This window comes from Muntiacus reevesi, chromosome 6 (genome assembly GCF_963930625.1).
Source record: "Muntiacus reevesi chromosome 6, mMunRee1.1, whole genome shotgun sequence".
Taxonomy (NCBI): domain Eukaryota; kingdom Metazoa; phylum Chordata; class Mammalia; order Artiodactyla; family Cervidae; genus Muntiacus; species Muntiacus reevesi.
Genome location: NC_089254.1, coordinates 88,824,907 through 88,851,572, shown reverse-complemented (window position 1 = coordinate 88,851,572; position 26,666 = coordinate 88,824,907). Strand labels below are relative to the sequence as shown.

The following is a 26,666-nucleotide window of genomic DNA, read 5'->3' as shown; positions in this document are numbered from 1 at the left end:
CAATCCATCCTAAAGGAGATTAGTCCTGAATGTTCATTGGAAGGACTGATGCTTAAGCTGAAAACTCCAATACTTTGGCCACCTGATCTGAAGTACTGACTCCTTGGAAAAGACCCTGATGCTGGGAAAGATTTAAGGTGGGAGGAGAAGGGGACGACAGAGATGAGATGGTTGGATAGCATCACCGACTCGATGAACACGAGTATGAGGAAGCTCTGGGCGTTGTTGATAGACAGGGAGGCCTGGCGTGCTGCAGTCCATGGCGTCACAAAGGTGGGACATGACTGAGCAACTGAACTGAAGAGAGGCAAAATAAGATAATAAATATAAGAAGTTGTAAATACTCCTAAGATAGCTACATTGCCCAAGACCTATATGGATAACTATGCTGTGTCTTTAAATTAAACTTAAATTTTTAAAATAATGAAAATAAACTTATTGTATAATCTTCAATAAATTGAAGACATTAAAAAAAAATGAAACTCTCCCCTTCACCCTCCACTCAATCCTACTCCCTACTCCAAAAGACTGTTAACAGCTCAATGTCTAGCCTTCCAGGTTTTTTTTAATGTATTGACATATGTGCACATGTGGACCCTGGCATCTATTCTATTTTAGCTCCTTACATAAATGGGACCTTACAGAATGTCTTCTGCATGGCTTTTGTTCTTTTTATACAATAAGTCTTGGATACATTGGATACATTTGTATTCCTTAACAGGTCATTACTTTTTTTAAACCTGCAGCCATTCTTCTGTCCCCTTTGGTGGAATAAAAAACAGCCAAGACCTTCAAGCCCCAAATCAGCACACTGTCTTTTGGAATGTAAGTTTACAAACACAGCAAAAACAAACAAGAAGGTGTTAAAGAAATCCAAGGATTCCAAACAAATTCAAGCAAAGTTAGAATTGCCTTCAGGGCCTGAAAAATCTTTTTCTTTAAAAACAAAAAAAAAAGTTAGGGATTGGGAGAGGAAATTTCTCCAAATGAGAAATATAGCTTGTCAAGGTATCAGAGGATCTGGGAATACCCTTGTTGACTGCATTGCACAATAGGTTGAAAAGCCCCACTGACTTTCATTTCCCTGAAAGACTTGTTCACAGGACAATATTCTGGTTTCTCCATGCAAATTTCACTTACATCAGGGGTTTTGAACCTCTTTCAGTCTGGTGATGTCTGTGGATACTTTTTCAGAATAATATTTTTAATGCATAAAACAAAAATTTTTGACCAAAGAAACCAATTATACTTAAATGTAGCTATCAAAATATTAAAAGAATTAAATTTGTGATATAGCAGTTCATGTACCTCCCTATCAACACATTAAATAACAAGGTCAAATGGGAATCTAATAACTACTATAATTTAATATAGAGCATAAACAATACTTCAAGATGTTTGCAGTAAGTGTAATGGGATACAAAAATATCTGGATTTCTACTGGTGACAAAGTCACAGTACAGTTAATACCACTGTAGTTTGTTGCTTACAGTTATAATTGATAGATGGGACCAGATCACTTCATGGCAAAAAGATGGGGGAAAAGTGGAAATGGTGGCAGATTTTACTTTTTTGAGCTCCAAAATCACTGCGACTGGTGACTGCAGCCACAAAATTAAAAGATGCTTCCTCCTTGGAAGAAAAGCTATGACAAACCTAGACAGCACATTAAAAAGCAGAGACATCACTTTGCTGACAGAGGTCAGTATAGTCAAAGCTATGATTTTTCCAGTAGTCAAATATAGATATGAGACTTGGACCATAAAGAGGGCTAAGCGCTGAAGAATTGATGCTTTCGAACTGCAGTGCTAGAAAAGACTCTTGAGAGTCCCTTGGTCTGCAGGGAAATCAAACCAGTCTATCCTTAAGGAAATCAACCCTGAATATTCATTGGAAGGACTGATGCTGAAGCTGAAGAAGCTCCAACACATTGGCCATGTGATGCGAAGAGCCGACTCATTAGAAAAGACCCTGATGCTGGGAAGATTGAAGGCAGGGGGAGAAGGGGACGACAGAAGATGAGATGGTTGGATGGCATCACCGACTCAATAGATGTGAGTTTGAGCAAACTTCGGGAGACAGTAAAGGACAGGAAAGCCTGGTGTGCTGCAGTCCATGGGGTCACAAAGAGTCAGATTTGACTTAGTGTCTGGAAAACAGCAACAACAACAACATAATTGATGTAAATGCTAACTTTCAGTTAGAAGAGTTTTAAAATAATGGTATCTTTACTCTATCTATATTAGTTTTTTTGGTATATTAATTTGATAGGCTCCATAACAAAATAACACATACTTAAAACACAGGAGGACTTAAAACACAGAAGTTTATTTTTTCTCACAGTTCTGGAGGCTAGAAGCCTGGGACTTCTCTGGCAGTCCAGTGGTAAAGATTCCGCACTTCCACTGCATGGGGCACAGGTTCAACCCCTAGAGGGAGAACTAAGATCAAGCATTTCCAAGCAGTGCCGGGAAGGGAGGGTGGTGGAGAGGAACAAAAAACTGAAGCAGTGAAGGCTAGAAATCTGATATCAAGCTATCAACAGGATCAGTTCCTTCTGGAGGCTCTGGAGGAGCCTCTCTCCTAGATTCTGGTGGAGTTGCTGGCAATCCCTTGCATTCCTTGACTTGCAGCTGCACCACTCTAGGCTCTGCCTTCATCACCACATGATGCTCTTTCTGTGCATCTCTGTGTCCAAATTGCCCTCTTCTTATAAGGACATCCATAAGGACAGCCATATAGGATTGAGGGCACACCCAAATCTAGTATGATATCATCTTTACTAAGTCCATCTGCAAAAATTCCATTTCCAAATAAGGTCACATTCAGAAGTTACAGGTGGACATAAAATTTGGGGGGACACTATTCAACCCAGTATACCATCCAAGTTCACAGACTCCCTAGCTTAAATGGAATCAATACTATGTTTGCAAGAGAGAAATGATGGAAAATTCTAAAGATTATCGTGTTGGAGAGTGAAATTATGGAATTTTTTCTTCTTATCTCTACTTTCAGAATGTTCTAAAATATGATTATATTACTTTAAGAATAAAAAGTTAATAAAGAAAGAATGATGGTATTGATTCTAAGCATTGGCAACGTTTTAGATAATAATTTCTCTTGAATTCAACCTTGGATAATTTCCACAACATAAAGACAAAGGGATTTGGACAGGCAAGAGGAGTTAAGACTGTGAAGTTTCAGATTAACCTGAAAAATTTCTTTCAAAGAAAAAGAAAAAATATAGTCATGTTTAATTCTTCTAATATAAGAGAAATGTTACCAAAGTTTCCTAGACTTAGGCATCCTTGGATAAAAACAAACTACAATTGCCACGTAACAATGAGATTAAAAACACTAGTAAAAAAAATAAAATAAAATAAAAAATAAAAACACACACACAAAAAAAATAAAAAATAAAAACACTAGTCAACATACCTTGTTAGAAAGAGGTAGGGAACCATGCATTTATGGGCAATGAACTTTTGACAAGTGTCAAGTGCGTTCAAAGGGGAAATAATAATCTCTTCAACAAATGGTGCTGCAATAACTGGATTTCCACAGGCAAAGGAATCAAGCTAGACCCCTAACTCACACCATATACAAAAATTAACCCTCAGTGGATCAATGACGTACATATGAGTGCTAAAACCATAAAACTATTAGAAGAAAACAGAGGTGAATCTTCATTCTCGGATATGACAGCAAAACATGAGAAACAAAAGAAAAAATAGTTAAATAGGATTTCATCAAAACTTAAAAATGTTTATGTGTCAAAGGACATTATCAGAAAAGTGAACAGACAATCTACAGAATAGGAGAAAATAGTTGATATTTGCAAATCATAATAAGGGTTTAATATCAAGAATACATAAAGAACTATTAAAACTCAACAACAAAAAGAAAACCCAATTTTAAAAATGGGCAAAGGATTTGAATAGACATTTCTCCAAAGGAGATACATAAATGGCCAATAAGAATGTGAAAAGATGCTCAACATCACTAGCTGTAAGGGAAATGCAGATCAAAACCACCTGAGATACTACTCCACATTCCCAAGGATAGCTAAAATCAGAAAGATAGACAAGAATAAATGTCAGGGAGGATTCAGAGAAATTAGAACACTCATACATTGCTAATGGGATTATAAAATGGTACTGCCACTCATATTTTTCAGAGTTAAACATATGACCCCAAAATTTCACTCCTTGATTTCTATTTAAGAGAACTGAAAACATCTACACAAAAACTTGTACATATTCATAGCAGCATTATTCTCAATAGATCCAAAGTGTAAACAAACCCAAATGTCTATCAACAGATAAAAACAAAATATGACATATCCTTACAATGCAATATTATTCAGCCATAAAAAAGAATGAAGTACTAATACATGATACAACAAAGACGAACCTTGAAACCATCATGCACACAAAAAGCCACATATTGTATGACTTCATTTGTATGAAAAGTCTGGAACAGGCAAACTCATAGTGACTAAAACATCAGTGATTGCCAAGGGCTGGGGGAAGGGAGGAATGGAAACTAACTGCTGTTGGGTATGGATAGGGATGGATAGGGATGGATAGGGTTTCTTTTTGGAGTGATAAAATGTTCTGGAATCAGATAGTGATGATGGTTGTATAACCACGTGAATACACTAAAAACTGCTGACATATACACTTTATTAAAGGGGGAATCTTTTTATTTTAGTTATATATCAATAAAAAGTAGCACATAAGAAATTGCCACCTGATTTGAAGAGCCAACTCATTGGGAAAGACTGAGGGCAGGAGGAGAAGGACAGAGAAGCCTGGCATGCTGCAGTCCATGGGGTCTCAAAGAATCAGACAAAAAGTCACAAAGAGTCAGTCTTAGTAATTGAACAACAACATAAGACATAAAAATGTTTGATAAATGTGTGCCCACTTAAAAGCCTATTATGTATCATGTTTTATAGAAACTAAATTTTCACTAAAAATATAAATGTTGCTGTTTGGTACATTTTTCTACTTCGTGAAAGAATGATATGAGCAAACACAGTATGTGTGACATATTCTTAAGAGAAGAGGTCCTACATAGCAGAATACGCTTATCCACATACATTTTTTGTATATTCTCACCACCCAAAAAACCCACAGCAAAGACAGTGTGACATCTGCAGCTATCAGCAGAGTTGTTAGCTTCACAGGGACAAAAAAATGAATAAGCTGACCCTGATAGGGTGATTAGCATGATGCAAGTTTTTGGGGAGGGCACATGGGAACAACATTATGGAAAGGAGTGGGAGGAAGCAGGATGGTAGGGAGAGAGGCAGGACTGGGATGCAGTCTTAACGGAGGCCCCAGGGGCCCCTACGGGCAACTGTAAAGCTAATGGCCCTTCAGCATTGTCCAGAGTTAGGAAGAGGTTAGGCCTTTTAAACATCTGTCTTGGTTAATCTCTGAATGCAGGCTGCCCTTGGAAAGGAGTATTAGGTTGAGTATATAAAATTGGTCTTATGTAGGAATGGGCTTCCGAGGTGGCTCAGATGGTAAAGAATCCACCTGCAATGAGGGAGTCCTGGGTTTGATCCCTGGGTTGGGAAAATCCCATGAAGAAAGAAACAGCTACCCACTCCAGTATTCTTACCTGGAGAATTTCATGGACAGAGGAGCCTAGCAGGCTACAGTTCACGGGGTTACAAAGAGTCAGACACACTTTGGGTCTTCACGACCCAGATAATCATGATGGTGTGATCACTCACCTAGAGCCAGACATCCTGGAATGCCAAGTCAAGTGGGCCTTAGGAAGCATCACTACCAATAAAGCTAGTGGAGGTGATGGAATTCCAGTTGAGCTATCTCAAATCTTAAAAGATGCCTCTGTGAAAGTGCTGCACTCAATACGTCAGCAAATTTGGAAAACTCAGCAGTGGCCACAGGACTGGAAAAGGTCAGTTTTCATTCCAATCCCAAAGAAAGGCAATGCCAAAGAATGTTCAAACTACCACATGATTGCACTCATCTCACACGCTAGTACAGTAATGCTCAAAATTTGCCAAGCCAGGCTTCAGCAATACGTGAACCATGAACTTCCAGATGTTCAAACTGGATTTAGACAAGACAGAGGAACCAGAGATCAAATTGCCAACATCTGCTAGATCATAGAAAAAGCAAGAGAGTTCCAGAAAAACATCTATTTCTGCCTTAGACTCTGCCAAAGCCTTTGACTGTGTGGATCACAATAAACTGTAGAAAATTCTGAAAGAGATGGGAACACCAGACCACCTGATCTGCCTCTTGAGAAACCTGTATGCAGGTCAGGAAGCAACAGTTAGAACTGGACATGGAACAACAGACTGGTTCCAAATAGGAAAAGGTGTACGTAGGAAAAGGCTGTATTATTGTCACCCTGCTTACTTAACTTGTAGGCAGAGTACATCATGAGAAACTCTGAGTTGGAGGAAGCACAAGCTGGAATCAAGATTGCCAGGAGAAATATCAGTAAACTCAGATATGCAGATGACACCACCCTTATGGCAGAAAGTGAAGAAGAACTAAATAGCCTCTTGATGAAAGTGAAAGAGAAGAGTGAAAAAGCTGGCTTAAAGCTCAACATTCAGAAAATGAATTTCATGGCATCCAGTCCCATCACTTCATGGCAAATAGATGGGGAAACAGTGGAGACAGTGGCTGACTTTATTTTCTTGGGCTCCAAAATCACTGTAGATGGTAACTGCAGCCATGAAATTAAAAGATGCTTACTCCTTGGAAGGAAAGTTATGACCAACCTAGACAGCATATTAAAAAGCAGAGACATTACTTTGCCAACAAAGGTCTGTCTAATCAAGGCTATGGTTTTTCCAGAAGTCATGAATGGATGTGAGAGTTGGACTATAAAGAAAGCTGAGTGCAAAAGAATTGATGTTTTTGAACTGTGTTGTTGGAAAAGACTCTTGAGAGTCCCTTGGACTGCAAGGAGATCCAACCAGTCCGTCCTAAAAGAGATCAGTACTGGGTGTTCATTGGAAGGACTGATGTTGAAGCTGAAACTCCAATACTTTGGCCACCTGATGGAAGAACTGACTTATTTGAAAAGACCTTGATGCTGGGAAAGATTGAGGGCAGGAGAAGGGGACGACAGAGATGAGATGGTTGGATGGCACCATGACCTCAATGGACATGAGTTTGGGTAAACTCTGGGAGTTGGTGATGGACACGGAGGCCTGGCATGCTGTGGTTCATGAGGTCGCAAAGAGTTGGACACGACTGAATGACTGAACTGAACTGAATTCTTTGTTGTAAGAGGCTGTCCTGTTCAGCAGCAATCCTAGCCTCTACCATCACCCCACTGGTAACAAACTAAAATGTCCCTAGTAATTGCCAAATATCCTCTAGAAGGCAAAATTGCACCCATTTGAGAAACATTGGTCTATAGTAACAAGAGGAAAGGTAAAGTACTATCAGAGGATAAAACAACCTCTCAATATATGAAATGAAAAGGCAAAGTGAAATTTATTGCTTACCATAAGCAGTGTGGCACAAGCTCAGAAAAAAACCAAACTGCTACTCTTATACTGGATTTTGAGCAAGTAGGGAATTCAGGGATTGATGACCTTTCAGAGGTCTAAGTGTGTTGACATTCTCCCTACAAGTGATAACTTGGGTGAGACTATTATTGATTGGTTGGCATTTGGTGGCCTATGTATTGAATTTAGCCTGTGATTGGCTGATTTTCAGAATCAATGGGTTGTCTTTGGGTTTGCAAAACCCACTCACTGGGATGAGTTATCAATTGATTAAACTTAAAACTGGTTCTGAATTCTAGCTACTACCATGAGAATGAAAAAAGAAAAAAAAAAGGGAAAGTATTAGTCCCTCAGTCCTATCTACTTTTTGAGACCCCGTGCACTGTAGTCCACCAGGCTCCTCCATCTTTGGAATTCTCCAGGTAAGAATACTGAAGTATTCTTCTGGGAGTGGGTAGCCATTCCCTTCTCCAGGGGCTCTTCTCTGACCAGGTCTCCTGCATTGCAGGCAGATTCTTTACCATCTGAGCCACCAGGCAAGCCTACTACTATGAGAATATGGGAACTTAAAAAAAATTCTCAGTACTCTATATGCTAGTGGGTAGACGTGGAGTGGAAATTTGTGAAAGTTCTCTTCTGATTGCTTAAGTTTTTTAAGTGAAATAGGAAACAAGGACATTAGCAGACAGGGAGGATGGATTCAAAGAGATATGAAAGTCACCTATGAAGACAGGAGAGGAGGTACACTAGGGAAATGAAGTATGATTACTGGGCAAAATTAAGGGCCCACTTGAGGTCAAAAATAAGGAGAGGCAAATCAGCACGTCATTCATTTTTCTTTAACCATATTCAGCTAACAGGGTTCAAAAGCAGAATGGTGGAACACTGAATTCTATTGTGATTGAGGTTTTGCCAAATGAGAACTACAAATCAAGAAAGGTTCAAAGAAATTGAGAGTACATTCAAGAGAATGTATTCTTTTTAGCTTATATATTTTGCTTTTTATTATGACATTGTGAAAAATACCCAATAATAGAAAAATAAACCCTCATCTATCACCCAAAACCAAAATTCAAAGCATTTTGGAAAAAACAAAGCAAAACATTTTGCCATCTTTTTTCATCTATTCTTACATCTTCTTTTCATTCAGAATTTTAAGGTAAATTCCAGACATCATTCTAGTTCACCCCTAAATACCTCAAAATGTACCTAAGGACTTTTGAAAACCTTAAATCACAATGCCACTATCACGTATAACAAAAGGAACAATAAGTTTTTTTAATATTAATTATCAGTCCACATTCAAATTTTGCAAAGGAATGATAATAATGATTGGAAATGAACTGAAGTTGGCTAAGGAGAGAAGAAATAGGACAGGTGGTGGAGTTAGGATCAGTGGAAAGACTTAGAGCCATAGGTGAAAGGCCTGGTGGGTGGAAACATTATTGGAATTAGGAGCCCACAGAAAGTGAGCTAGAAGGGTTGGAGTGGTTCCACTTTAAGCTTTGCCTATTGCTCAGTCATATCAGCCTTTTTTTTTTCCTCTTAAGAGTCTGTGTATTTCTCCTTCCCACCATCTCATCTGTTTTAATTCTGGCACTGATGCTCTCAGGAGAATCTGCAGACTGAATTAGGTCCTTTATACCCTTGGTATTTCTTTGAAGCACTTTTAATTTCAAAAGTTCATGAAAACTTTTAGTTTTTTTTAATGTCTAACTCCACTAATTTTGAACTATGTCTCCTTTATTCACTGCTGTCATTACCAGCGCTGAGGACACCGTCAGTAGAACACCCTCATTAAATAATTTTTGGACAAAGCAGAGAAGAATGTGTTTAATGATGGCAAATGCTAGAAATTTCTAAATCCACCCATAACACTGTTTCTAAGAAGGATTCGATTATTTACTCTCAAGTCGCCATTCTGTCACATGTAAAAAGATACAACTTTAAACCTTTTGAGTTAAATCTTAAAGATTTTTTTTTTTTTTTTTTTTTGATGTGAACCACTTTTAGTCTTTATTGAATTTGTTACAATACTGTTTCCGTTTCATGTTTTGGTTTTTGGCCGCCAGGCATGTGGGTTTTTAGCTCCCCGACCAGGGATTGAACCTGCGCCCCCTGCACTGGAGAGCAAAGTCTTAACCACTGGACTGCCAGGGATGTCCCTGAGTTAAATCTTTTAAACCTTCAGTTAAACCTTTTTAAACCTATAAGTTAAAACTTTTAAACCTTATCAGTTAATTACCTTAAGACTAAATTGAGCACCTCACCCCTGCTGAACTTGGAGGTAGCGCTCTAAAAACCTATCAACCCAGGTGTGCTCGTACATAAAAGAAACGACTAAACTTCGTGTTTAACCAGAGCCCTCCCGCGAGTTTCTATCTCGTTTGTTTTTTGTTTTGGGCCACGCTGCACATCACGCGGGATCTTAGTTCCCGAGACCACGGGATCTGAGCCCGCCCCCTTCGAATGGAAACGCGGAGTCCTAACCACTGGACCTCCTGAGAAGTCCCTACCTCGCTCTAAAACGAGAATTTGCTTCCTTGTAACGAGGCCAAGAAGCGCTGGGCCCCGCGGCGAGAACCCACAGGTCTCTCGGGCTAACGAGCGGGAAGCCAAAGAAAGATTTTAATCGCCCAGAACGGAAGTTCCTGAGCCTTCACACCGGCGGGGAAGTAACTCGGAAACGGACCAAGATGGCGGCGCCCACTGAGGGGACAGCCTTTGCCTCGGGGGTCGAGAAGAATTGGAGTGCGGTTGTTCGCTCTCCAGAAGGGACTCCCCAAAAAGTCCGGCAGCTGATAGATGAGGGAATTGCCCCGGAAGAGGGAGGCGCCGGCGCCGAAGCGTGAGTGCAGGCTGTGTCTGGCGACGGCAAATTGAAGAGGGTTTAGGGGACTCGGACTAGAGGGGATACCTGGGTCTGTAACTCAGGCGGTGGGGGTGGCTTCGACCCGGGATCTTGAAGAGACTGGGATTACTTCACCTTGTCGCCTTTAATCTTCTACTCAGGAGATACTGGATGCCACACCGCGGGCGCAGTTTTGTCTTAAGGCAGACTTTTTTTTTTTTTAATAACCGGGGCGGGAGGAAAAAAAGAAGACTGCTAACTGGAAATGCGCACCCGATTTCTCTCGGTTGGACTTCTTAACCTTTTTAAAGTCCTAGACACTTGGCGGCCTTGTAAAGTTTATGAACACCTCAGAAAGTTATATTTTTAAATGCATGAAGTAAAATGCATAGGATTATAAAGGGTACCACTTATGTTGGAATGCAGTTTATCAGGAAGTAAAAGATTAAAGAATTGATGCAGTAGTAAAACGCTTAATTATTCAGTAGTAGATATGTTGTCTACTGTAATTTTGAAGTAGTGCTAAGCATAAACGGTACATACGCAGTAACCATAATGTGACAAAATATCTGTGAGTTCCATGGTGACAAGTTTACAGGTACTGCTGATGCTACTGTGGTTTTTTAAATTATCTTCATTCATAATGGAAAGAAGTGCTGCATTTCAGTTAGAAGTTACTAAAAGAAATGTCACTTTTTTTCTATCCAAATTTTGAATCCTCTGAGTTTTTTCCAAGATCCAACCTCCCTGAGGCTCTCTGTGACTCTCAGAAGGATTCTTAGAATAAATTACAATAATTGATGTAATCTTGAAAGTGAAAGTCGCTCAGTCGTGCCCGACTCTTTGCGACCCCATGGACTATACAGTCCATGGAATTATTCAGGCCAGAATATTGGAGTGGGTAGCAGTTCCCTTCTCCAGGGTATCGTCCCAACCCAGGGGTCAAACCCAAGTCTCCCACATTGCAGGCGGATTCTTTACCAGCTGAGCCACCAGGGAAGCCCTGATGTAATTTTACTTTTACTAAAATTACTTTTGTCTAATGCAGTTCCTCCCTTTACCCTATCCAGGCTCTGTTGAAGTGCCTTTCATTGAATATAAAATAATTGTATTGCTGTGTTTTTTTCCCTTGAATTTTTAAATGAAATAGCCTAAAAATCTTTACTTAGATTTATAGTTCCTTTGGGGGAAAAGTGGGTATCACGTATCAATCTAGGTAGAAATATAAAAACTTATTTTCTGCTGTTAAAAGAGTTGAATTTATAAGGTGGTTCAAGTTGTATAATGGATAGAAGCCTTGAGTCTTGTTTTGTGTTTACAAAAGTTATGCAAAGTGCTGTCAGAGACCAGAGAGTGAGGTAAAACAGTTTACTAGTACAGGATTAGCAGAGCATGGTGGAAGTAGAAATTGCCTGAAACTTAGTTGTGGCCAAACTATAAAGGGATTTGAATGCCAGACTGAAGAATTTGGATTCTGTGAAACTACTGAAAATGTTAAGTAGAGAAGTGAAATTTAGAAAGTTTAAAATCTAGAGTGGTGTGATTGATATTATGAGATACAGAGATGCCAGATACAAAATGTTTAGGCAAAGTGATGCCTTGAAAGGATTACCAGTAGTTCTGCTGCTTTATTTTAGGAAGGACACATCTGCCACATTCCAGTCAGTTAATGGATCACCCCAAGCAGAAGAACCTCCGTTGGAATCTACAAGCAAAGAAGCCTTCTTTAGCAGAGTGGAAACATATTCTATATCCTTTTAGGTTCATGTGAGTTGCATGTTCTCCTGCTGCTGAATTGTTGTTTTTTTTTCCAGGAATAACACCAGTTACTCTGATGTTTTAATTTTTAGAATTAAACTTAATAAGAATTTTTTTAGGAAAATTAGCATCATAAAATATTAAGGGACATTTGATTTCTTTTTTTTTTCCACAGAAGAGAAAACTAAGAGCCTGTGAGAAAAAGGAATAATAATTGACGTTGTTTATAGTGTTTTCATGTTTATTATCACATTTGAGCTTCATTTTAAACATATGAAAATAAGTATTCTTAATCTCATTTTGCAAAAAGGAAACAGTTCAGGTAGATTATTTGATTTACCCAGGGTCAACTTGTTAGTAACTGGTAGAACCGGAATTATGGTGTAAGGCTCTTAGCACTCAAACCTAATGTTATTTTAGACTATAGTACATTTCCTGTCTCTTTCAAGATTTTCCTCTCTAAGTTATCCATGGTTGCACAACAAATTATCCTCAGACTTAGCAGCTTAAAACTACAAACACTTATTATCTCACGTTTTCTGTGGATCAGCAATCTAGGCACAGCTTAGTTGAGTCCTATGGTTCAAGGCCTCTCAGACTGTCATCAAAGTGTTGGCCAGGGCTAGACTAGTAAAGGATCTACTTCTAAGCCCACTCACGTGGTTGTTGGCAAGATTAATTTCCTCATGGCTATTGGACTGAGGGTTTCAGTTCTTTACTGGCTTTTGACTGGAGCTACATGAGCCTCTCACAGGGATAGTTCACAACATGGCAGCAGACTTCAGTCAGAGTGAGCAAGCAAGAGAGAGTAAGATAGAAGCTAGATTATTTTTATAACCTAGTCTCAAGCAACATCGCATCACTTTTGCCGTTTTCTATTTGCTAGAGTGTTTTTAATTTAAAAGCAATTACAGACTTAATAGAAAACTTGTACAGGTTACATAGAACCTTCTTTTGAGTACTTGAAAGTAAGTTGCCAAAGTGACACCTCATGACCCCCAAATATTCCCCACAAACAATGACTTTCTGTTACATAACCACAATGAAATCATCAAAATTGGGAAATTCATATAATAAATTACTACTGTCTACCCCTTACATCATAATAATTCCATCAGTTGTCATCATAACCTTCTTAAGAGAATCTAGTTAAAATCTTCACTTTTTCTTTGAATTTCGTGACCTTGATACTTTTGAAAATGATAGGCCAATTATTTTATAGAGCGTATCTCAGTTTGCATTTATCTGATGTTTGATTATGATGAGATGCAAGTTGTGATGCTGTGTTCTCATTGCATCCTGTCAGGTGGCACATGCTTTTGATATACCCCTTTACCCGTATGATCATTTTGATCAGTTGATTAAGTGGATGTCTGTCGGTGTTTACTGTTGTAAAATAACTTTTTTCTCCTTTGTAATTAAGCTGTTTGGTGGGAATGTGCTTTGAAACTACATAAATATAATTCCTCATCAAACTTTATGTAACATATTTGTTTGTAGTAGCTTGGTCTCCTGATTTCCTTTTTTATTCAATGGATTTTAATCCATTAGTATTATATTTTGAAATTCCAGTTGCCCCTGATTTGGTAAGTGGGAAGCCCGTGTAGATACTCTTTACACCTCACTTGACTACAGCACCCCAAGGTGCTCCAACTTTTTATGTGGACTCCCTCACTTCGGCTTTGGTGCCTTGCCCTGAGCTGTCTCCCTCACCCTCCTGGCTTATTCCTCTGCCTTGCACCACCTGGTGGCTTTAGGACTAAATTGTTCAGGAAGGAGAAAGTATTTTAACCATCCTTGTACTGCTATTCCTTGAATTAATTCCTAATATTGATACAGCATTTAAAAATTATTTCATTTTGTTATTTTTTGTTCTCAGTGAATTTAATTTGATTGCCACTTTGATATGATAATTATTTATTTGACCTAAGCTAGGTAAGTGATTCTCTTTTTAAAAAATTTATTTAGTTTTTAATTGAAGGATAATTGCTTTACAGAATTTTGTTGTTTCCTTCTTTTATTCTACAGAATCCAAACTCCTTTAACATTTATATCTAGATTCTATTTCTTTTTTTTTTTTTTTAGATTCTATTTCTAGCCTTCAGTCCTTTTGCTGCTATTAAAATGTTTTCAAATTCCAATATCCCTTATAAAAATACAGAACTTTCCTGCAACTTTCATGTTTTATTCTTTTTTTGTATGTGTGCTCTGTAAAACAAGAGCTCTATAGGTAAACAGAAAAACCGAGTGTTGAATGTTAAAGATCAATAAATGTTTTTTATTTTATACTTGTAGATGCTCTTAATGCTCTCAGCCTATTTAAAACACACATACCACCTACACACATTAGTATATAACAGACAACTTTAGGGCAGGGATGAATAATGAATATTTTTAATTTTACTGACTTTATTCTTCAGAAGGTAAAAGTAGGGCAGCCCAGATGAGCGATAAATATTTCTGTTGTTTGACCTTCACCATCCCTTGTTGCTCAGGCAAATCCAGGTATTTCACTAGTGTTTTCAAATCCTTAGAATTTTTTTATTTTATTGTATTTATTTATGGCTGCACTGGGTCTTTGTTGCTGTATGCAGGCTTTCTCTAGTTGTAGCAAGCAGGGGCTACTCTTCGTCACAGTGCACGGGCTTGTCATTGTGGTGGCTTCCGTTGCAGAGCATCGGTTCTAGGGTACTCTGGCTTCAGTAGTTGTGGACCTCGGGCTTAGTTGCTCTGTAGCATGTGGGATCTTCTTGGATTAGGGGTCAAACCTGTGTCCCCATCATTGGCAGGTGGACTCCCCAACACTGGACCACCAAGGCAGTCCCTAGTATTTCATATTAAGCAAAATAGAATGGTTTCTCTACTTCATCACACAACTGATAATAATAAAAAACATTTTAAGCATATAAAATATATAGGAAAAAATAAATAAATAATAAAATATATAGGGCTTCCCATAGCTTTTCCTCTGAATGTGTTTATTCCTAAATATACTAAGAGTGAATTAAAGTTTTCATTTCTGACTTGTTCATTTTAATGTACTTATGTTTTTCTTAACATGAATACTCTCTGAAATGGGCAGGCAAGCCCTCTGAGCTGTCTCCCTTGGTCTGTGCAAAATATGGCTGGGTCACAGTTGAGTGTGATATGCTGAAGTGCTCCAGCTGTCAGGCTTTCCTCTGTGCCACTTTACAACCAGCTTTTGATTTTGACAGATGTAAGTATAAAATACAAATTACATTTTTCTCCAAGTTCAAAAGATACCTATGCTAGCTTTTCTGAAAATACTAGCAACTTGTGTTTGATCAAGAATGTATCCTTCTATATATAACAAGGTAAATTTGTGATTTTCTTCACCCTAATTATTAGCTTCAGTCATTACTTTTTTTTTTTCTTTAAAGCTCAGCTACTTTAGAGTGAACCTGTCTTTATGCATTCTGGGAAACTAACAGCAGTATGTTTATATTAGGATTCTGAAATTTATACTTTAGGCTAAGAAACACAGGGCATTAATGAAGGCTCACATTTTGGAATGCTCTGCCTTATAAAGATACATAATAGCTCCTTGTTAACTGGTCTTAGAATCTTGATTTAAAACTTGTGACAAATATTAAGATGATGCAGTTACTAATATTTCATATCTTTAAAAATTGCCTTAGTTATTTTTATTTTTAGTTGTATCTATACTCTTAAAGGCTCTTGGCCATTGGATTTTGAATCTGTGATAGTGTTTTTTATTTATTTATTTTTTCATTTATTTTTATTAGTTGGAGGTTAATTACTTTACAATATTGTAGTGGTTTTTGTCGTACATTGACATGAATCAGCCTTGGATTTACATGTATTCCTCATCCCGATCCCCCCCTCCCACCTCCCTCTCCACCCGACTCCTCTGGGTCTTCCCAGTGCACCAGACCCGAGCACTTGTCTCATGCATCCAGCCTGGGCTGGTGATCTGTTTCACCCTGGATAATATACATGTTTCGATGCTCTTCTCTCGAAACATCCCACCCTCGCCTTCTCCCACAGAGTCCAAAATTGCAGCACTATTTATAATAGCCAGGACATGGAAGCAACCTAGATGCCCATCAGCAGATGAATGGATAAGGAAGCTGTGGTGCATATACACCATGGAATATTACTGAACCATTAAAAAGAATTCATTTGAATCAGTTCTAATGAAATGGATGAAACTGGAGCCTATTACACAAAGTGAAGTAAGCCAGAAAGATAAAGACCATTACAGTATACTAACACATATATATGGAATTTAGAAAGATGGTAATGATAACCCTATATGCAAAACAGAAAAAGAGACACAGATGTACAGAACAGAAGTGTGGTAGTGTTTTTTAAGGCATTGTTACCTCTGTGGGTTTCAGATAAGGAACGATGTGCTGAGCTGAAGAAAGCCTTATGTACTGCCCATGAGAAGTTCTGTTTCTGGCCAGACAGCCCCTCTCCAGGTACTTATTCCCAACATTTCCCAATTATCATCTCTTTGGTCATTGCATTTTAGTATTGTCTATTTCTTTGTATAAATCTAGTTTTTGAAATTTCTTTCTCCTCCTTTCTATTTGTGCTTTACAAGAAGAACTGACATTAATTTATTCTTATGTCATTATTTTATTAAATGCATTTGACATGACAGAGATTAAACCATGCATACATTATCCTGTTTAATTCTTGCAGGGGCGCTGGGAGGTAAATATTATCAATCTGATTCTTAGATAAGGAAACTGAGAATCAGATATCTTAAAACCAGCTAGTGAGGAGCCATAGTTTTATCTAGTTTTATATGTCTAGTTTTATCAGCCACTAGTTTTGTCTGATTTCAAACTCTCTGCCTTTCTCACCGTGGCAAACCAGCCCCATGTGCTGCCCAGGCTTCCTGGTACACTAATGGCATTAATGGTGGCAGTTAAACAGGGTCGGTAGCTAAGGAAGACTCACGGGACTGCACAGGAGAGTGATCACAAATCTGCAGTTTATGACAGTAGAGCACACAGCATAGCAGTAGCACTGAAGCGAAGGTACCACCGGGGCTCCCCGGGTGGCCCAGCGGTAAAGAACCCACCTGCATACAGGAGATTCCAGAGATGAGCCCCAGGTCGGGGAGACCCCCTGGAAGAGGAAATGGCAACTCACTCCCATTCTCTTGCCTGGAAAAATCCCATGAACAGAGGAACCTGGCAGGCTGCAGTCCATGGGTCACAAAAGAGTCGGGCATGACTTAGTGACCAAACAACAAAGGATATCACAGCCAAGGACTCCCCTGTCTTAAGCAGTCTGGAGAGGCCAGGTGCAGGCTGCTCTTGAACTTCCCGTAGAAGAGCTGTGGCAGTATGCCCTTTCTCTCGAATCAGAAACCACTCATGTGTGCACAAAGCTCTTCAGAACAAGGGAGCCTAAAATGTAGTCTCGGGTGGTACTTGTTTATATTTTGCTGGTCTTGGAGGCATATTGTTGAGTAAAGCCTCAAGAGCAGAGCCTTCTGGGGCACTCACCAAGACCAGAGACAAAACTCTTTGGACCCATAGAGCGTGTCTCTTTGTTTTATTTTTAACTTTTTAAGTAATTTCTAAAATTTTAGTGTTTCAAGTATAAAAAAAATGTAAATAGTAATATAAGAAGCATCTCTGTATATACCACCCAGCCTCACCAATTACTAACATTTTGCTACCCTTGTAAACACCCACCTTGCATTCTTCCTGTTTATCAGGAAGAATTACAGGTAACAGCTGTGTAGTCCTCCCCAGTCTCATTCCTTGCCTCCCTGTCCTGCAGTAACCACTTTCGTGAATTTAGTGACCATGATTTGTTTACATGGTTTCTGTATCTACAACATTTTCAAGTATGGCATCATCGACTTGATGGACATGGGTTTGGGTGGACTCCGGGAGTTGGTGATGGACAGGGAGGCCTGGCATGCTGCGGTTCATGGAGTCGCAAAGAGTTGGACACGACTGAGCGACTGAACTGAGAGGCAGTATAGCTGGTACTATTTATTTGTTTTAAATTTTCTATAAATGTTATCATTCTGTATATATTCTACAACCTATCCTTCATAGGGGGAGTCAGCTTTTTTGAAATTAGTCCATGTTGTCACAGGTAGCAGGCTTGAAGCTTTATAATTGGTAGAACCATCTAAAATTTTAATCCAAGAGCTGAGGAATAGTGTTTATCTAGTTAGTTCTCCCTTTGGGAACACTGGCTTATTCATTTTAGAACCTCCTGTCAGACCCTCTTTGTACATTCTTGTTGTGTGTGACTAATTTGAACACCCTTTTCACCAAATTACGTGTCATCACAGGTGTTAATCAAGGTTTCATTCTTGGTACACTTCCTACTTACTCTAGCATAGTGGCTGTTTCTCTGCTTACACAGATTTTGAGCTTTTGGATGTACAGATTAATGTTTTTAATCAAATTTGGGAAGTTTTCAGATCATATTTCTTCAAATACTGTTTCTGCCCCTTTCCCTCTCTCCCGGGTCTCCCATTATGCAGCTGTTGGTGTGCTTGATCCCACAGGGTCCCACAGGCCTCTGTCCATTTTCCTTCGTTTCACATGGATGCTGCTTCTCGCCATCCTTGTGCCCCTGATATCTTAGAGGGATCACTACTTCAGGTCACCCCACTGTCTGCTAAGCTTATTTCTTTGCATCCAGGCTGACCCCTTATTCTCTAAACTAGTGCATATATTCTGTATTTTTCCTTTAAAAAAATCTTCCAGTAGTTTCTCATCAACATACATTAATTATGGCCTGACTGCTGTCTATACTTTAACCTTCTCTCTGATTCGGCTCCCCACAGGAATAGTGTGTTCCAAGTCTGTGAAACTATTTAGAATTCCCCACATATGCTGTCCCTTAGGGCTTTACTTTTACACACTGTTGTTGGTCTTTCCAGTTCAGCTTAGACCTGACTGCTTCTGAGAAACCGTTCCTGAGACTCTGCTTTCTAAATATAATCGCAGAGACTACCCTGGTGGTCCAGTGGTTAAGACTCCATGCTCCCAATGCAGGGGGTACGGGTTCAATCCCTGGTCAGGGAACTAAGATCCCGCGTGCCCCACAGTGCAGCCACAAAATAAAACAATCACAAAAATATCATCACAGCCCTATCCAAAAAAAGAAATAGTTAATTTCTTAATATTATCAAATATTGCTGCTCTATACATGCTTTCTTTTTTAAAATAATTTGCACCAGTATCATCTTCAGTTTACTATTTCCACAGATCGATTTGGGATGTTGCCATTGGATGAGCCCACTGTTCTTGTTAGTGAGTTCCTAGATCGTTTTCAAAGCCTTTGTCACTTGGACCTCCAGCTTCCTTCCTTGAGGCCAGAGGACCTAAAAACTATGGTGAGTTTTTTCTGGCTAGCATACAGTGGCCTTCAGTTGTCACCAGCATGAAGCATTTCTTTTAATGACCAGAGGATGAAGATAGCTAAAAGAGAACTACTTGTTTGTCTCTCAACTGACCTTTTCCAATCTCTACTGGAAAGGTGACTCGAGGGTTTAAATAAATGAGTTCTATTTACACTTTTAGATATGATGCTCTAAGTGGCATAAATTCAATTTTATCTCAATTTGTTACTTAAATACTTAACAGAAGATACTGAAATGTGGCTTCATATGGCTTATTGCATACCATTTTTAAGACAAACTTAAACTATAGGAAATAGAAGCTATTGTTTTGATTCTTCAGTTGAGAAGCTATTGTGTATTTCAGCATCAGACTATTAACATCTGATGCCTGTTATAAATGTCTACTTGTCCCTAGCCAAGGCAAGTTTTCTTCACCCTGTCATGGTTCTGTATTATTCTTAGAACAACAGTAAAGATTCTGGCAAGCTCTTTTGTTGTGTCAAAAGTAAATTCAGGGCTTCCTTGGTGGTTCAGAGAGAAAGAATCCACCTGCTAATGCAAGGGACACAGGTTTGATCCCTGGTCCAGGAAGATCCCACATGACATGTGATAGTTAAGCCCATGTGCCACAACTATTGAGCCTGTGCTGTAGAGCCCAGGAGCCACAACTATAGTGAGCCCACGTGCCTTAACGACTGAAGCCCACACACCATGGAGCTCGTGCTCCACAAAAGAAGCCACTGCAGTGAGCAGCCTGCACACTGCAACTAGAGAGAAGCCCAGGCAGCAACGAAGACCCAGCACATCCAAAAATAAAGTAAATTCAGTGTCAGGGCGAGATATAAGATATAAGTGGTAGTCATCATTTGGTTTTGAAGTTTACAGATTTCAGAGAAAATATGGAGTTGGTGATTTGAAAGCAAGTTGGTACTAAGAAAAGATGATGTAGTTCCAGGAAAACTGTTCCCTTTCTCATAGCAGATCCTGGGCAGGTCAGGAAGTGCTTATGGATACCTTAGCCTCTGCTAGAAAAAAGTCTACTTGAGTGAAGAGAATTGTCTTTGTGTTTATCATTTTTTCCATGATTTTTGCCTTGTACCATCTAGATGCATCATTATCTATGGCTTCTGTTCATGGTGGTTGAAATTTGTGTAAGTCTTTCATATTGGTTCCTTTGTAGTGCTTGACAGAAGACAAGATCAGTCTTCTCCTGCACCTGCTTGAAGATGAACTTGATCACCGGACTGATGAGAGAAAAACTGCAACCAAATTAGGCTCAGACATCCAAGTGCACGTCACTGCCTGTATTCTCTCCGTGTGTGGCTGGGCGTGTAGGTTAGCGAATGTGCCTGGGGACATAAACCGTGATGACACTATCAGTTCAGTCACTCAGTCTTGTCCGACTCTTTGCGACCCCATGAATCGCAGCACGCCAGGCCTCCCTCTCCATGTATATCAGTTACTCTTAGCATTTGTAGATCACATGGTGTTTGTGTGAGAAAGGCAGTGACAGAGAAAACCTAAGTGGGTGGAAGAGGGATAGTAAGAATTAGCAACAAAACCAGAATTAGAACTCAGGAATTTGTGAACACACCTAAGCTTTGTTTCTTTTACTGTCACTTCCCAGTAGGAAATTTGTGTTCCTGTAAACAGTGAAGCTCCTTTCTAGTTTTAGAAAGGAAAAATCAGTTTAACTGATGAAATCTACCAAGCAAGCACCAGCTGAATCCTCTAGGCCCCAGCTTGGTGTTTCCATTCCAGCCGCTCAGTTTGGCACAGAATCCTTCTGAGACAGAAGACTGTCAGACCAATTTTAATTTACTTTAAATATGCTTTCTTTGGTACATTAAGGACTATTCTTCTCTTATAGGGAAAAACTTTTAGAAGGGACATGAGAAATTTGTAAAACATACCTTTATATGGGGCTTCCCTGGTGGTTCAGACAGTAAAGAATCTGCCTGTAACACAGGAGATCTGGATTTGATCCCTGGGTTGGGAAGATCCCCTGGAGAAGGGAATGCCTACCCACTCCGGTATTCTTGCCTGGAGAATCCCGTGGACAGAGGAACCTGGCAGGTTACAATCCATGGCATCATAGAGAGTCGGATACAACTGAGTGACTTAACATTTTCACCTGTGAAATAATCTTGCCATAGACGGCACACTAAGACCCCTAGATCTTTCTATAAGAAATTTGTAAGAGATGATGAAGTTAGGTCCTGAGATTGGAGGACAGGGGCCCTGAGAGGAGGTGGTCCCCAGGCCATTGAACTGCCTGTTTGTTTGATGAGATGAAGCATACTCACAAATCATTATGTTTAGTCCCTTGGCAGTATTACCTTTTGAGAAAACCCACTCTCTTTTCTTTTCTTACCTAGTTCTTTGTTGGAACCCATGCAGCTCTCCCTGATAACTTGTTCACAGTGTATGAGGAAGGTGGGGCTCTGGGGCTTTCAGCAGATCGAGTCGTCCATGACTGACCTGGATGCTTCCTTGGGCCTGACCAGCTCCCCTGTCCCGGGCTCTGAGGGCCGGCCAGAGCGCTCCCCTCTGGTGCCTGAGTCTCCTCGCAGGATGGTGACTCGGAGCCAGGATACCATCTTTTCCCCAGGCTCAGAGCAGGTATAGACTCCTTTGGCTTGTTTGGGGTGGACTTTTTAAATTCTTACCAAAAATGTTGGTGAAAAATTGGAAATTAGCTTAGGTTAATTGATCAGAATACCATAGAATGGTTTTATTCACTAGTTGTAGTGGAGATGCCAAATTCATTATTTTGTATGGATATCTATTATTCTTTGAAGAGTTCAGTTACACAGTTCAGAAACTAAATTTTTATACTTTTTAAAATGTTAAAAATCAATAAATAAAATATTAGCTTTCACATACTTCTAGAAATATTTCTCCTGACCATAGTCATTAATGTCATTGTCCAACATCTCCCTTTTCCTTCAGGCTGAAAAGAGCCCAGGTCCCATCATCTCTAGAACTCGGAGTGGGGACTCATCCAGTCCTGTGGACCGTCCCGAGCCGGAGGCCGCTAGCCCCGCCACCAGAACCCGCCCAGTGACCCGCAGCATGGGAACAGGAGAAAGCGCCAGCCTGGAAGTGCCATCTAGTCCTCTTCGAAAAGCCAAACGGGCTCGCCTCTGCTCTTCCAGCAGCTTGGTGAGCCCACCTGCGTGCTTGGAGGTCCCTGAGCACGGCAGCATGCGAGCTCTCACTGTGTATACAGCATGGAGAAGCAGGCGTAAGCCGAGCCTGGTCCTGCAGCTGTAGGAGGCTGTGGGAATAAGTTTAAAGATGGGACAGTTGGGTGACTTGAAGGGGAAAAAAATTAAGGGTTTTGCCTTTTGTTTCTTTGGGATGGCTACTGAAGACATGATAAATTTGTCTAGCCCAAGGGGCAGTAGTGAGAAAGGGGAACAGACCTGATAAATTGTGGTTTAACACAAAGGGAGTGAAGGAATTTTTAAAATGAGAGGGAAGTAAATGGGCAGAGTTTAAAGGAGAACATAAAACTAGAAATGTGAACATCATGAGATTCTGAATTTGACGACTTAGAGCAGAGCCTCCCTGAACTTACACAGTGTCTGCCTTCATTAACACTGACTGCTCTACCTCCTTCCTCAGGATGCCTCTTCCCGAAGCTTCTTTGATCCCACGTCTCAGCATAGAGACTGGTGCCCTTGGGTGAACATCACGCACGGTAAAGAAACCAGGGAGAATGGTGGCACTGAGGTGGACGTCAGCACTCTGGCAGAGCCAGGCTGGAAGGCAGTTCTGAACATCCTCTTGGCCCACAAACAGTCTAACCAGCCTGCTGAAACTGACTCCATGGTGAGATAAGCCGTTGCCCTGATCATGTGCAGCACTTGCTGTTTATGAGATGAGGAGAAGAGGCTGTTCCTATAATTAGCACTCTGCCTGCCCACAGTTTTCACAAGTCAAGATGGACTCAGTCTGGGTTCATCCTAGAGAACAGACAAGGGACTGGCTCACTCTTTCTGCAGTTTAGCATTTGGCATTCCACCAAATTCTGATAAATTCTTTGTCTTCTCAACTTAGATGACTCAAAGTAGAAAAGGGATAGAGAAACAGCAAGAGGTAACAGGCTGCTGCTCCAGCCTCGTGTTGCAGAGTAGCTACTTTTTCCATCTGAGTTGCTGTCTCTTAGACTTGGAGCCCTGGCCAGTTAACTTAGCTGTCTGGACGGAGTTCTGTACTCTGCTACCATGAACACAACTTAATTTCTCATGGTGGGCATGTTTCTTTGCTGTGTTCCAAGGCCCCAGGCTTGTGCACTGACCCTCAGCTGCCATCACACAAATGACTGCTGCTGGTTCCACTTGTGGGTGAAAGCAAACCCATCACGAGAGCTGAGAAAGCAACTGAAGCGTTTGCTCTGTGCCAAGGATGGAAGTGAGAGGACAGTGGGCATTAAGGAATCATGAAAACCACATTCGCTTTCCTTTGCTGGTGCATTCCCAAATTTGCCATGTCACCTGCTTGGTATAAATATAGTAATTTCTGACTTATGCTGCCTCCAAGGACAAAGTAAAATAATACTTGCCAGCAGCTGTTTATCAGAAGCATTCCCAGATTCATGGTTTTGTAGGGTTACAGGATTCCACTAGAGGGCGCTGCTGTGATGCTAAAAGCTCAAGAATGTACATTCATACCCTTAGTAAATATGCAGATAATGGTTTTCCAAGTTTTTGCCAAAAAAAAAAAACAAAAACCAAAACTGCATTTTTCTAGTTTAAGACCTTGAAAATACATAAAGCTATCTGAAGACAAATGTTTTGGCCCACCTTTCAAATGGGAGAGATTAGCTCTGTCTTTGCACATGAGTTCTCTCTGCCTGGGTCCTCATGAAAAATGTATGGCGGTTCTAATTGACTCCCCTCTGTCACTGTCATTCTAACTGGGAACCCCACAGGGCTTTTTTTTTTTTTTTTGGTAGTGGGAAAATTTGGCCTCATAACTGGCCCTGAATTCCGGAACTTTGAAGGTCTGTTTTGGCAACTTGTCTGATAAGATTCCCCACAGCTGTTGTGTGACTGGGAATTATAAAAGTTAAGAGGCTCTCCTGTAAAGGATCTTGAAGCTAGAAAAAAAGTTTACACTGTTTGCCAACTTAAATTTCTTTCAATTTTGTCACTGTATTAACTAAATTGCCCTCAGTCATGAGTAAGAGTTCAAACTTTGCCCTCCTAGAGCTTTATTTTACTAAGACGTTCGGCCACAAAGAGGTAAGAAAACAGTGAATATGTCATCTTCTGTCAGACATTGGAGGGAACTTTGTGGGTTATCTTGTTAGATGTGTTTGTGCTCTCACCAAGACCCTGTGCTCTTCTGTGACTCTCCAAGGCAAAGAGAACCAAGTGTTCTGCTTCCCTGAGAACTTTTATCTTTCAGTGGACTGTTTTGTCTCCCTGTAACACCATTTCTCAGAATCTCAGATCACTTCGCAGGCATGATCAAGTGGCAGTGAGATTCTTCCTATTATTAGCTCTGCTGGCTAAAACAGGAAGCTGAGAAGGCCAAGGTCATAGCTTAAACTCTTCAGAGTCATTTAACTTTGTTTCATTCCTCAACCTTAGATTATTCCATAAACACCAGCTCGGCTTCTTATGAATATGAACCCTTGTTCACAGGGCCAGTTCAACAGTCAAAGATGAGAAGTCAGTGCACGGCGTGTGGTGCTACACTGATGGCGGGTCACACGTGTCATCCTCTCATACAGAGATGAGGACACGTACGAATGCTTGGAGGAGGACATAAGCCGTACTGTGGAGGCTCCGAGCGTGTTAGCAGTGGTATCACAGCAGACTCAAGCTTCTTGATTCTTAGTCTGGCTTTTAGCTATACCCACTCCAGTGTTCTTGGGCTTCCCTTGTGGCTCAGCTGGTAAAGAATCCGCTTTCAATGCGGGAGACCTGGGTTTGACCCCGGGATTGGGAAGATCCCTTGGTGAAGGGAAAGGCTACCCACTCCAATATTCTGGCCTAGAGACTTTCATGGACTGTACAGTGCATGGAGTTGCAAAGAGTCAGACATGAGTGAGCGATTTTCACTTTCACTTTATGTATAGCACAGTATACAATTAACTTGTTTTATTCACTCCTATACATATCTAGATCATTGTGGGAGAAATTTATAGACCACACCTTAAAGCTATTATCCTTTGTCTCTATAAAGGAATTTAATCTCTAATAATGAACTTTTCTACCTACAGAGTCTCTCTGAGAAATCAAGGAAGGTATTCCGAATATTCCGGCAGTGGGAATCTCTGTGTTCATCCTGAAGATATCCCAGCCCTTCTTGCAGAGAAGTGGAATTAGTGGCTTTGAAAAATAAAGACTAAATTCCTTTTTGAGCAGCTGATGCTAAGTTTTTCTCCATTCTGGTTTAATCACAAGGAGCCCCTGCCCTTGCCAAGACATGTGTGTCACCGCCTGCATCTGGCAAGAGGAAGCCTGTTTGCAGCGTAGGGATGTGCAGGTGAGGCAGGCCGAACCTGGCTCTGGTAAAGGAGTGCGTGATTCCAAAACTCCCCAGAGGACCCTGGCCTTGAGTGGTTTTCTTGTCTGAGGTCAGGGCAGTGTTTGAAGACTCTTATGTCCCAGGAATATGTCAGTGTGTGTTAATAAAACATCTGTTAAGGTTCTTACAGTTGGAGAACTATTTTCCTCCTGTCTAATGGGCTGATATAAAGGAAGCTGAGACTGAGAAAACTACTACAGTGGAGCAGTAAATAAAGACAGAATTTTAGTCTTCAGATTGACTGCAAAGCCTGGAATTTATCTGTGATTCTAGTCAAAGAGGTTTTCCTGAACAGAGACAAGACATTGTTCCCTGCATCACCAGACCTCCTGATGCATTATAGTGAATGGTAAGCTCATGGTTTTCTCCCTTCACTTGTTCCCTGCATCACCAGATCTCCTGATGTGTTATAGTGAGTGGTAAGCTGATGGTTTTCTCCTTCACTTGATAATAACAAGAATGAGAGAAGCCAAAGGGAGGAAGGCTCTTCAGAAGAGACCCCCTCTGTGTGCCTTCCAGTGCAAGTATAACTCACTTCTTTTATACTGAAGTATTCTAGGAACATAGTATGTAATATAATACTCTACCCATGCTAAACTTTATATCTCTAAAAAAAAATTTTTTTTGTA

The 26,666-nt window shown here is 40.2% G+C and overlaps 1 protein-coding gene across 1 annotated transcript; it reads left to right on the top strand.

Annotated features, from left to right (window-relative positions):
- Window positions 1-9,972: 9,972 nt before the first annotated feature.
- ZC3HC1 (zinc finger C3HC-type containing 1) lies at window positions 9,973-26,272 on the top strand. The gene is made up of 10 exons (XM_065938791.1): window positions 9,973-10,358; window positions 11,999-12,110; window positions 15,186-15,336; window positions 16,502-16,585; window positions 19,358-19,485; window positions 20,672-20,826; window positions 21,870-22,113; window positions 22,444-22,656; window positions 23,122-23,328; window positions 25,730-26,272. The coding sequence occupies exons 1-10, from the start codon at window positions 10,207-10,209 to the stop codon at window positions 25,796-25,798; spliced, it is 1,515 nt and encodes a 504-aa protein (XP_065794863.1). The 5' UTR covers window positions 9,973-10,206; the 3' UTR covers window positions 25,799-26,272.
- The last annotated feature ends 394 nt before the right edge of the window (window positions 26,273-26,666 follow it).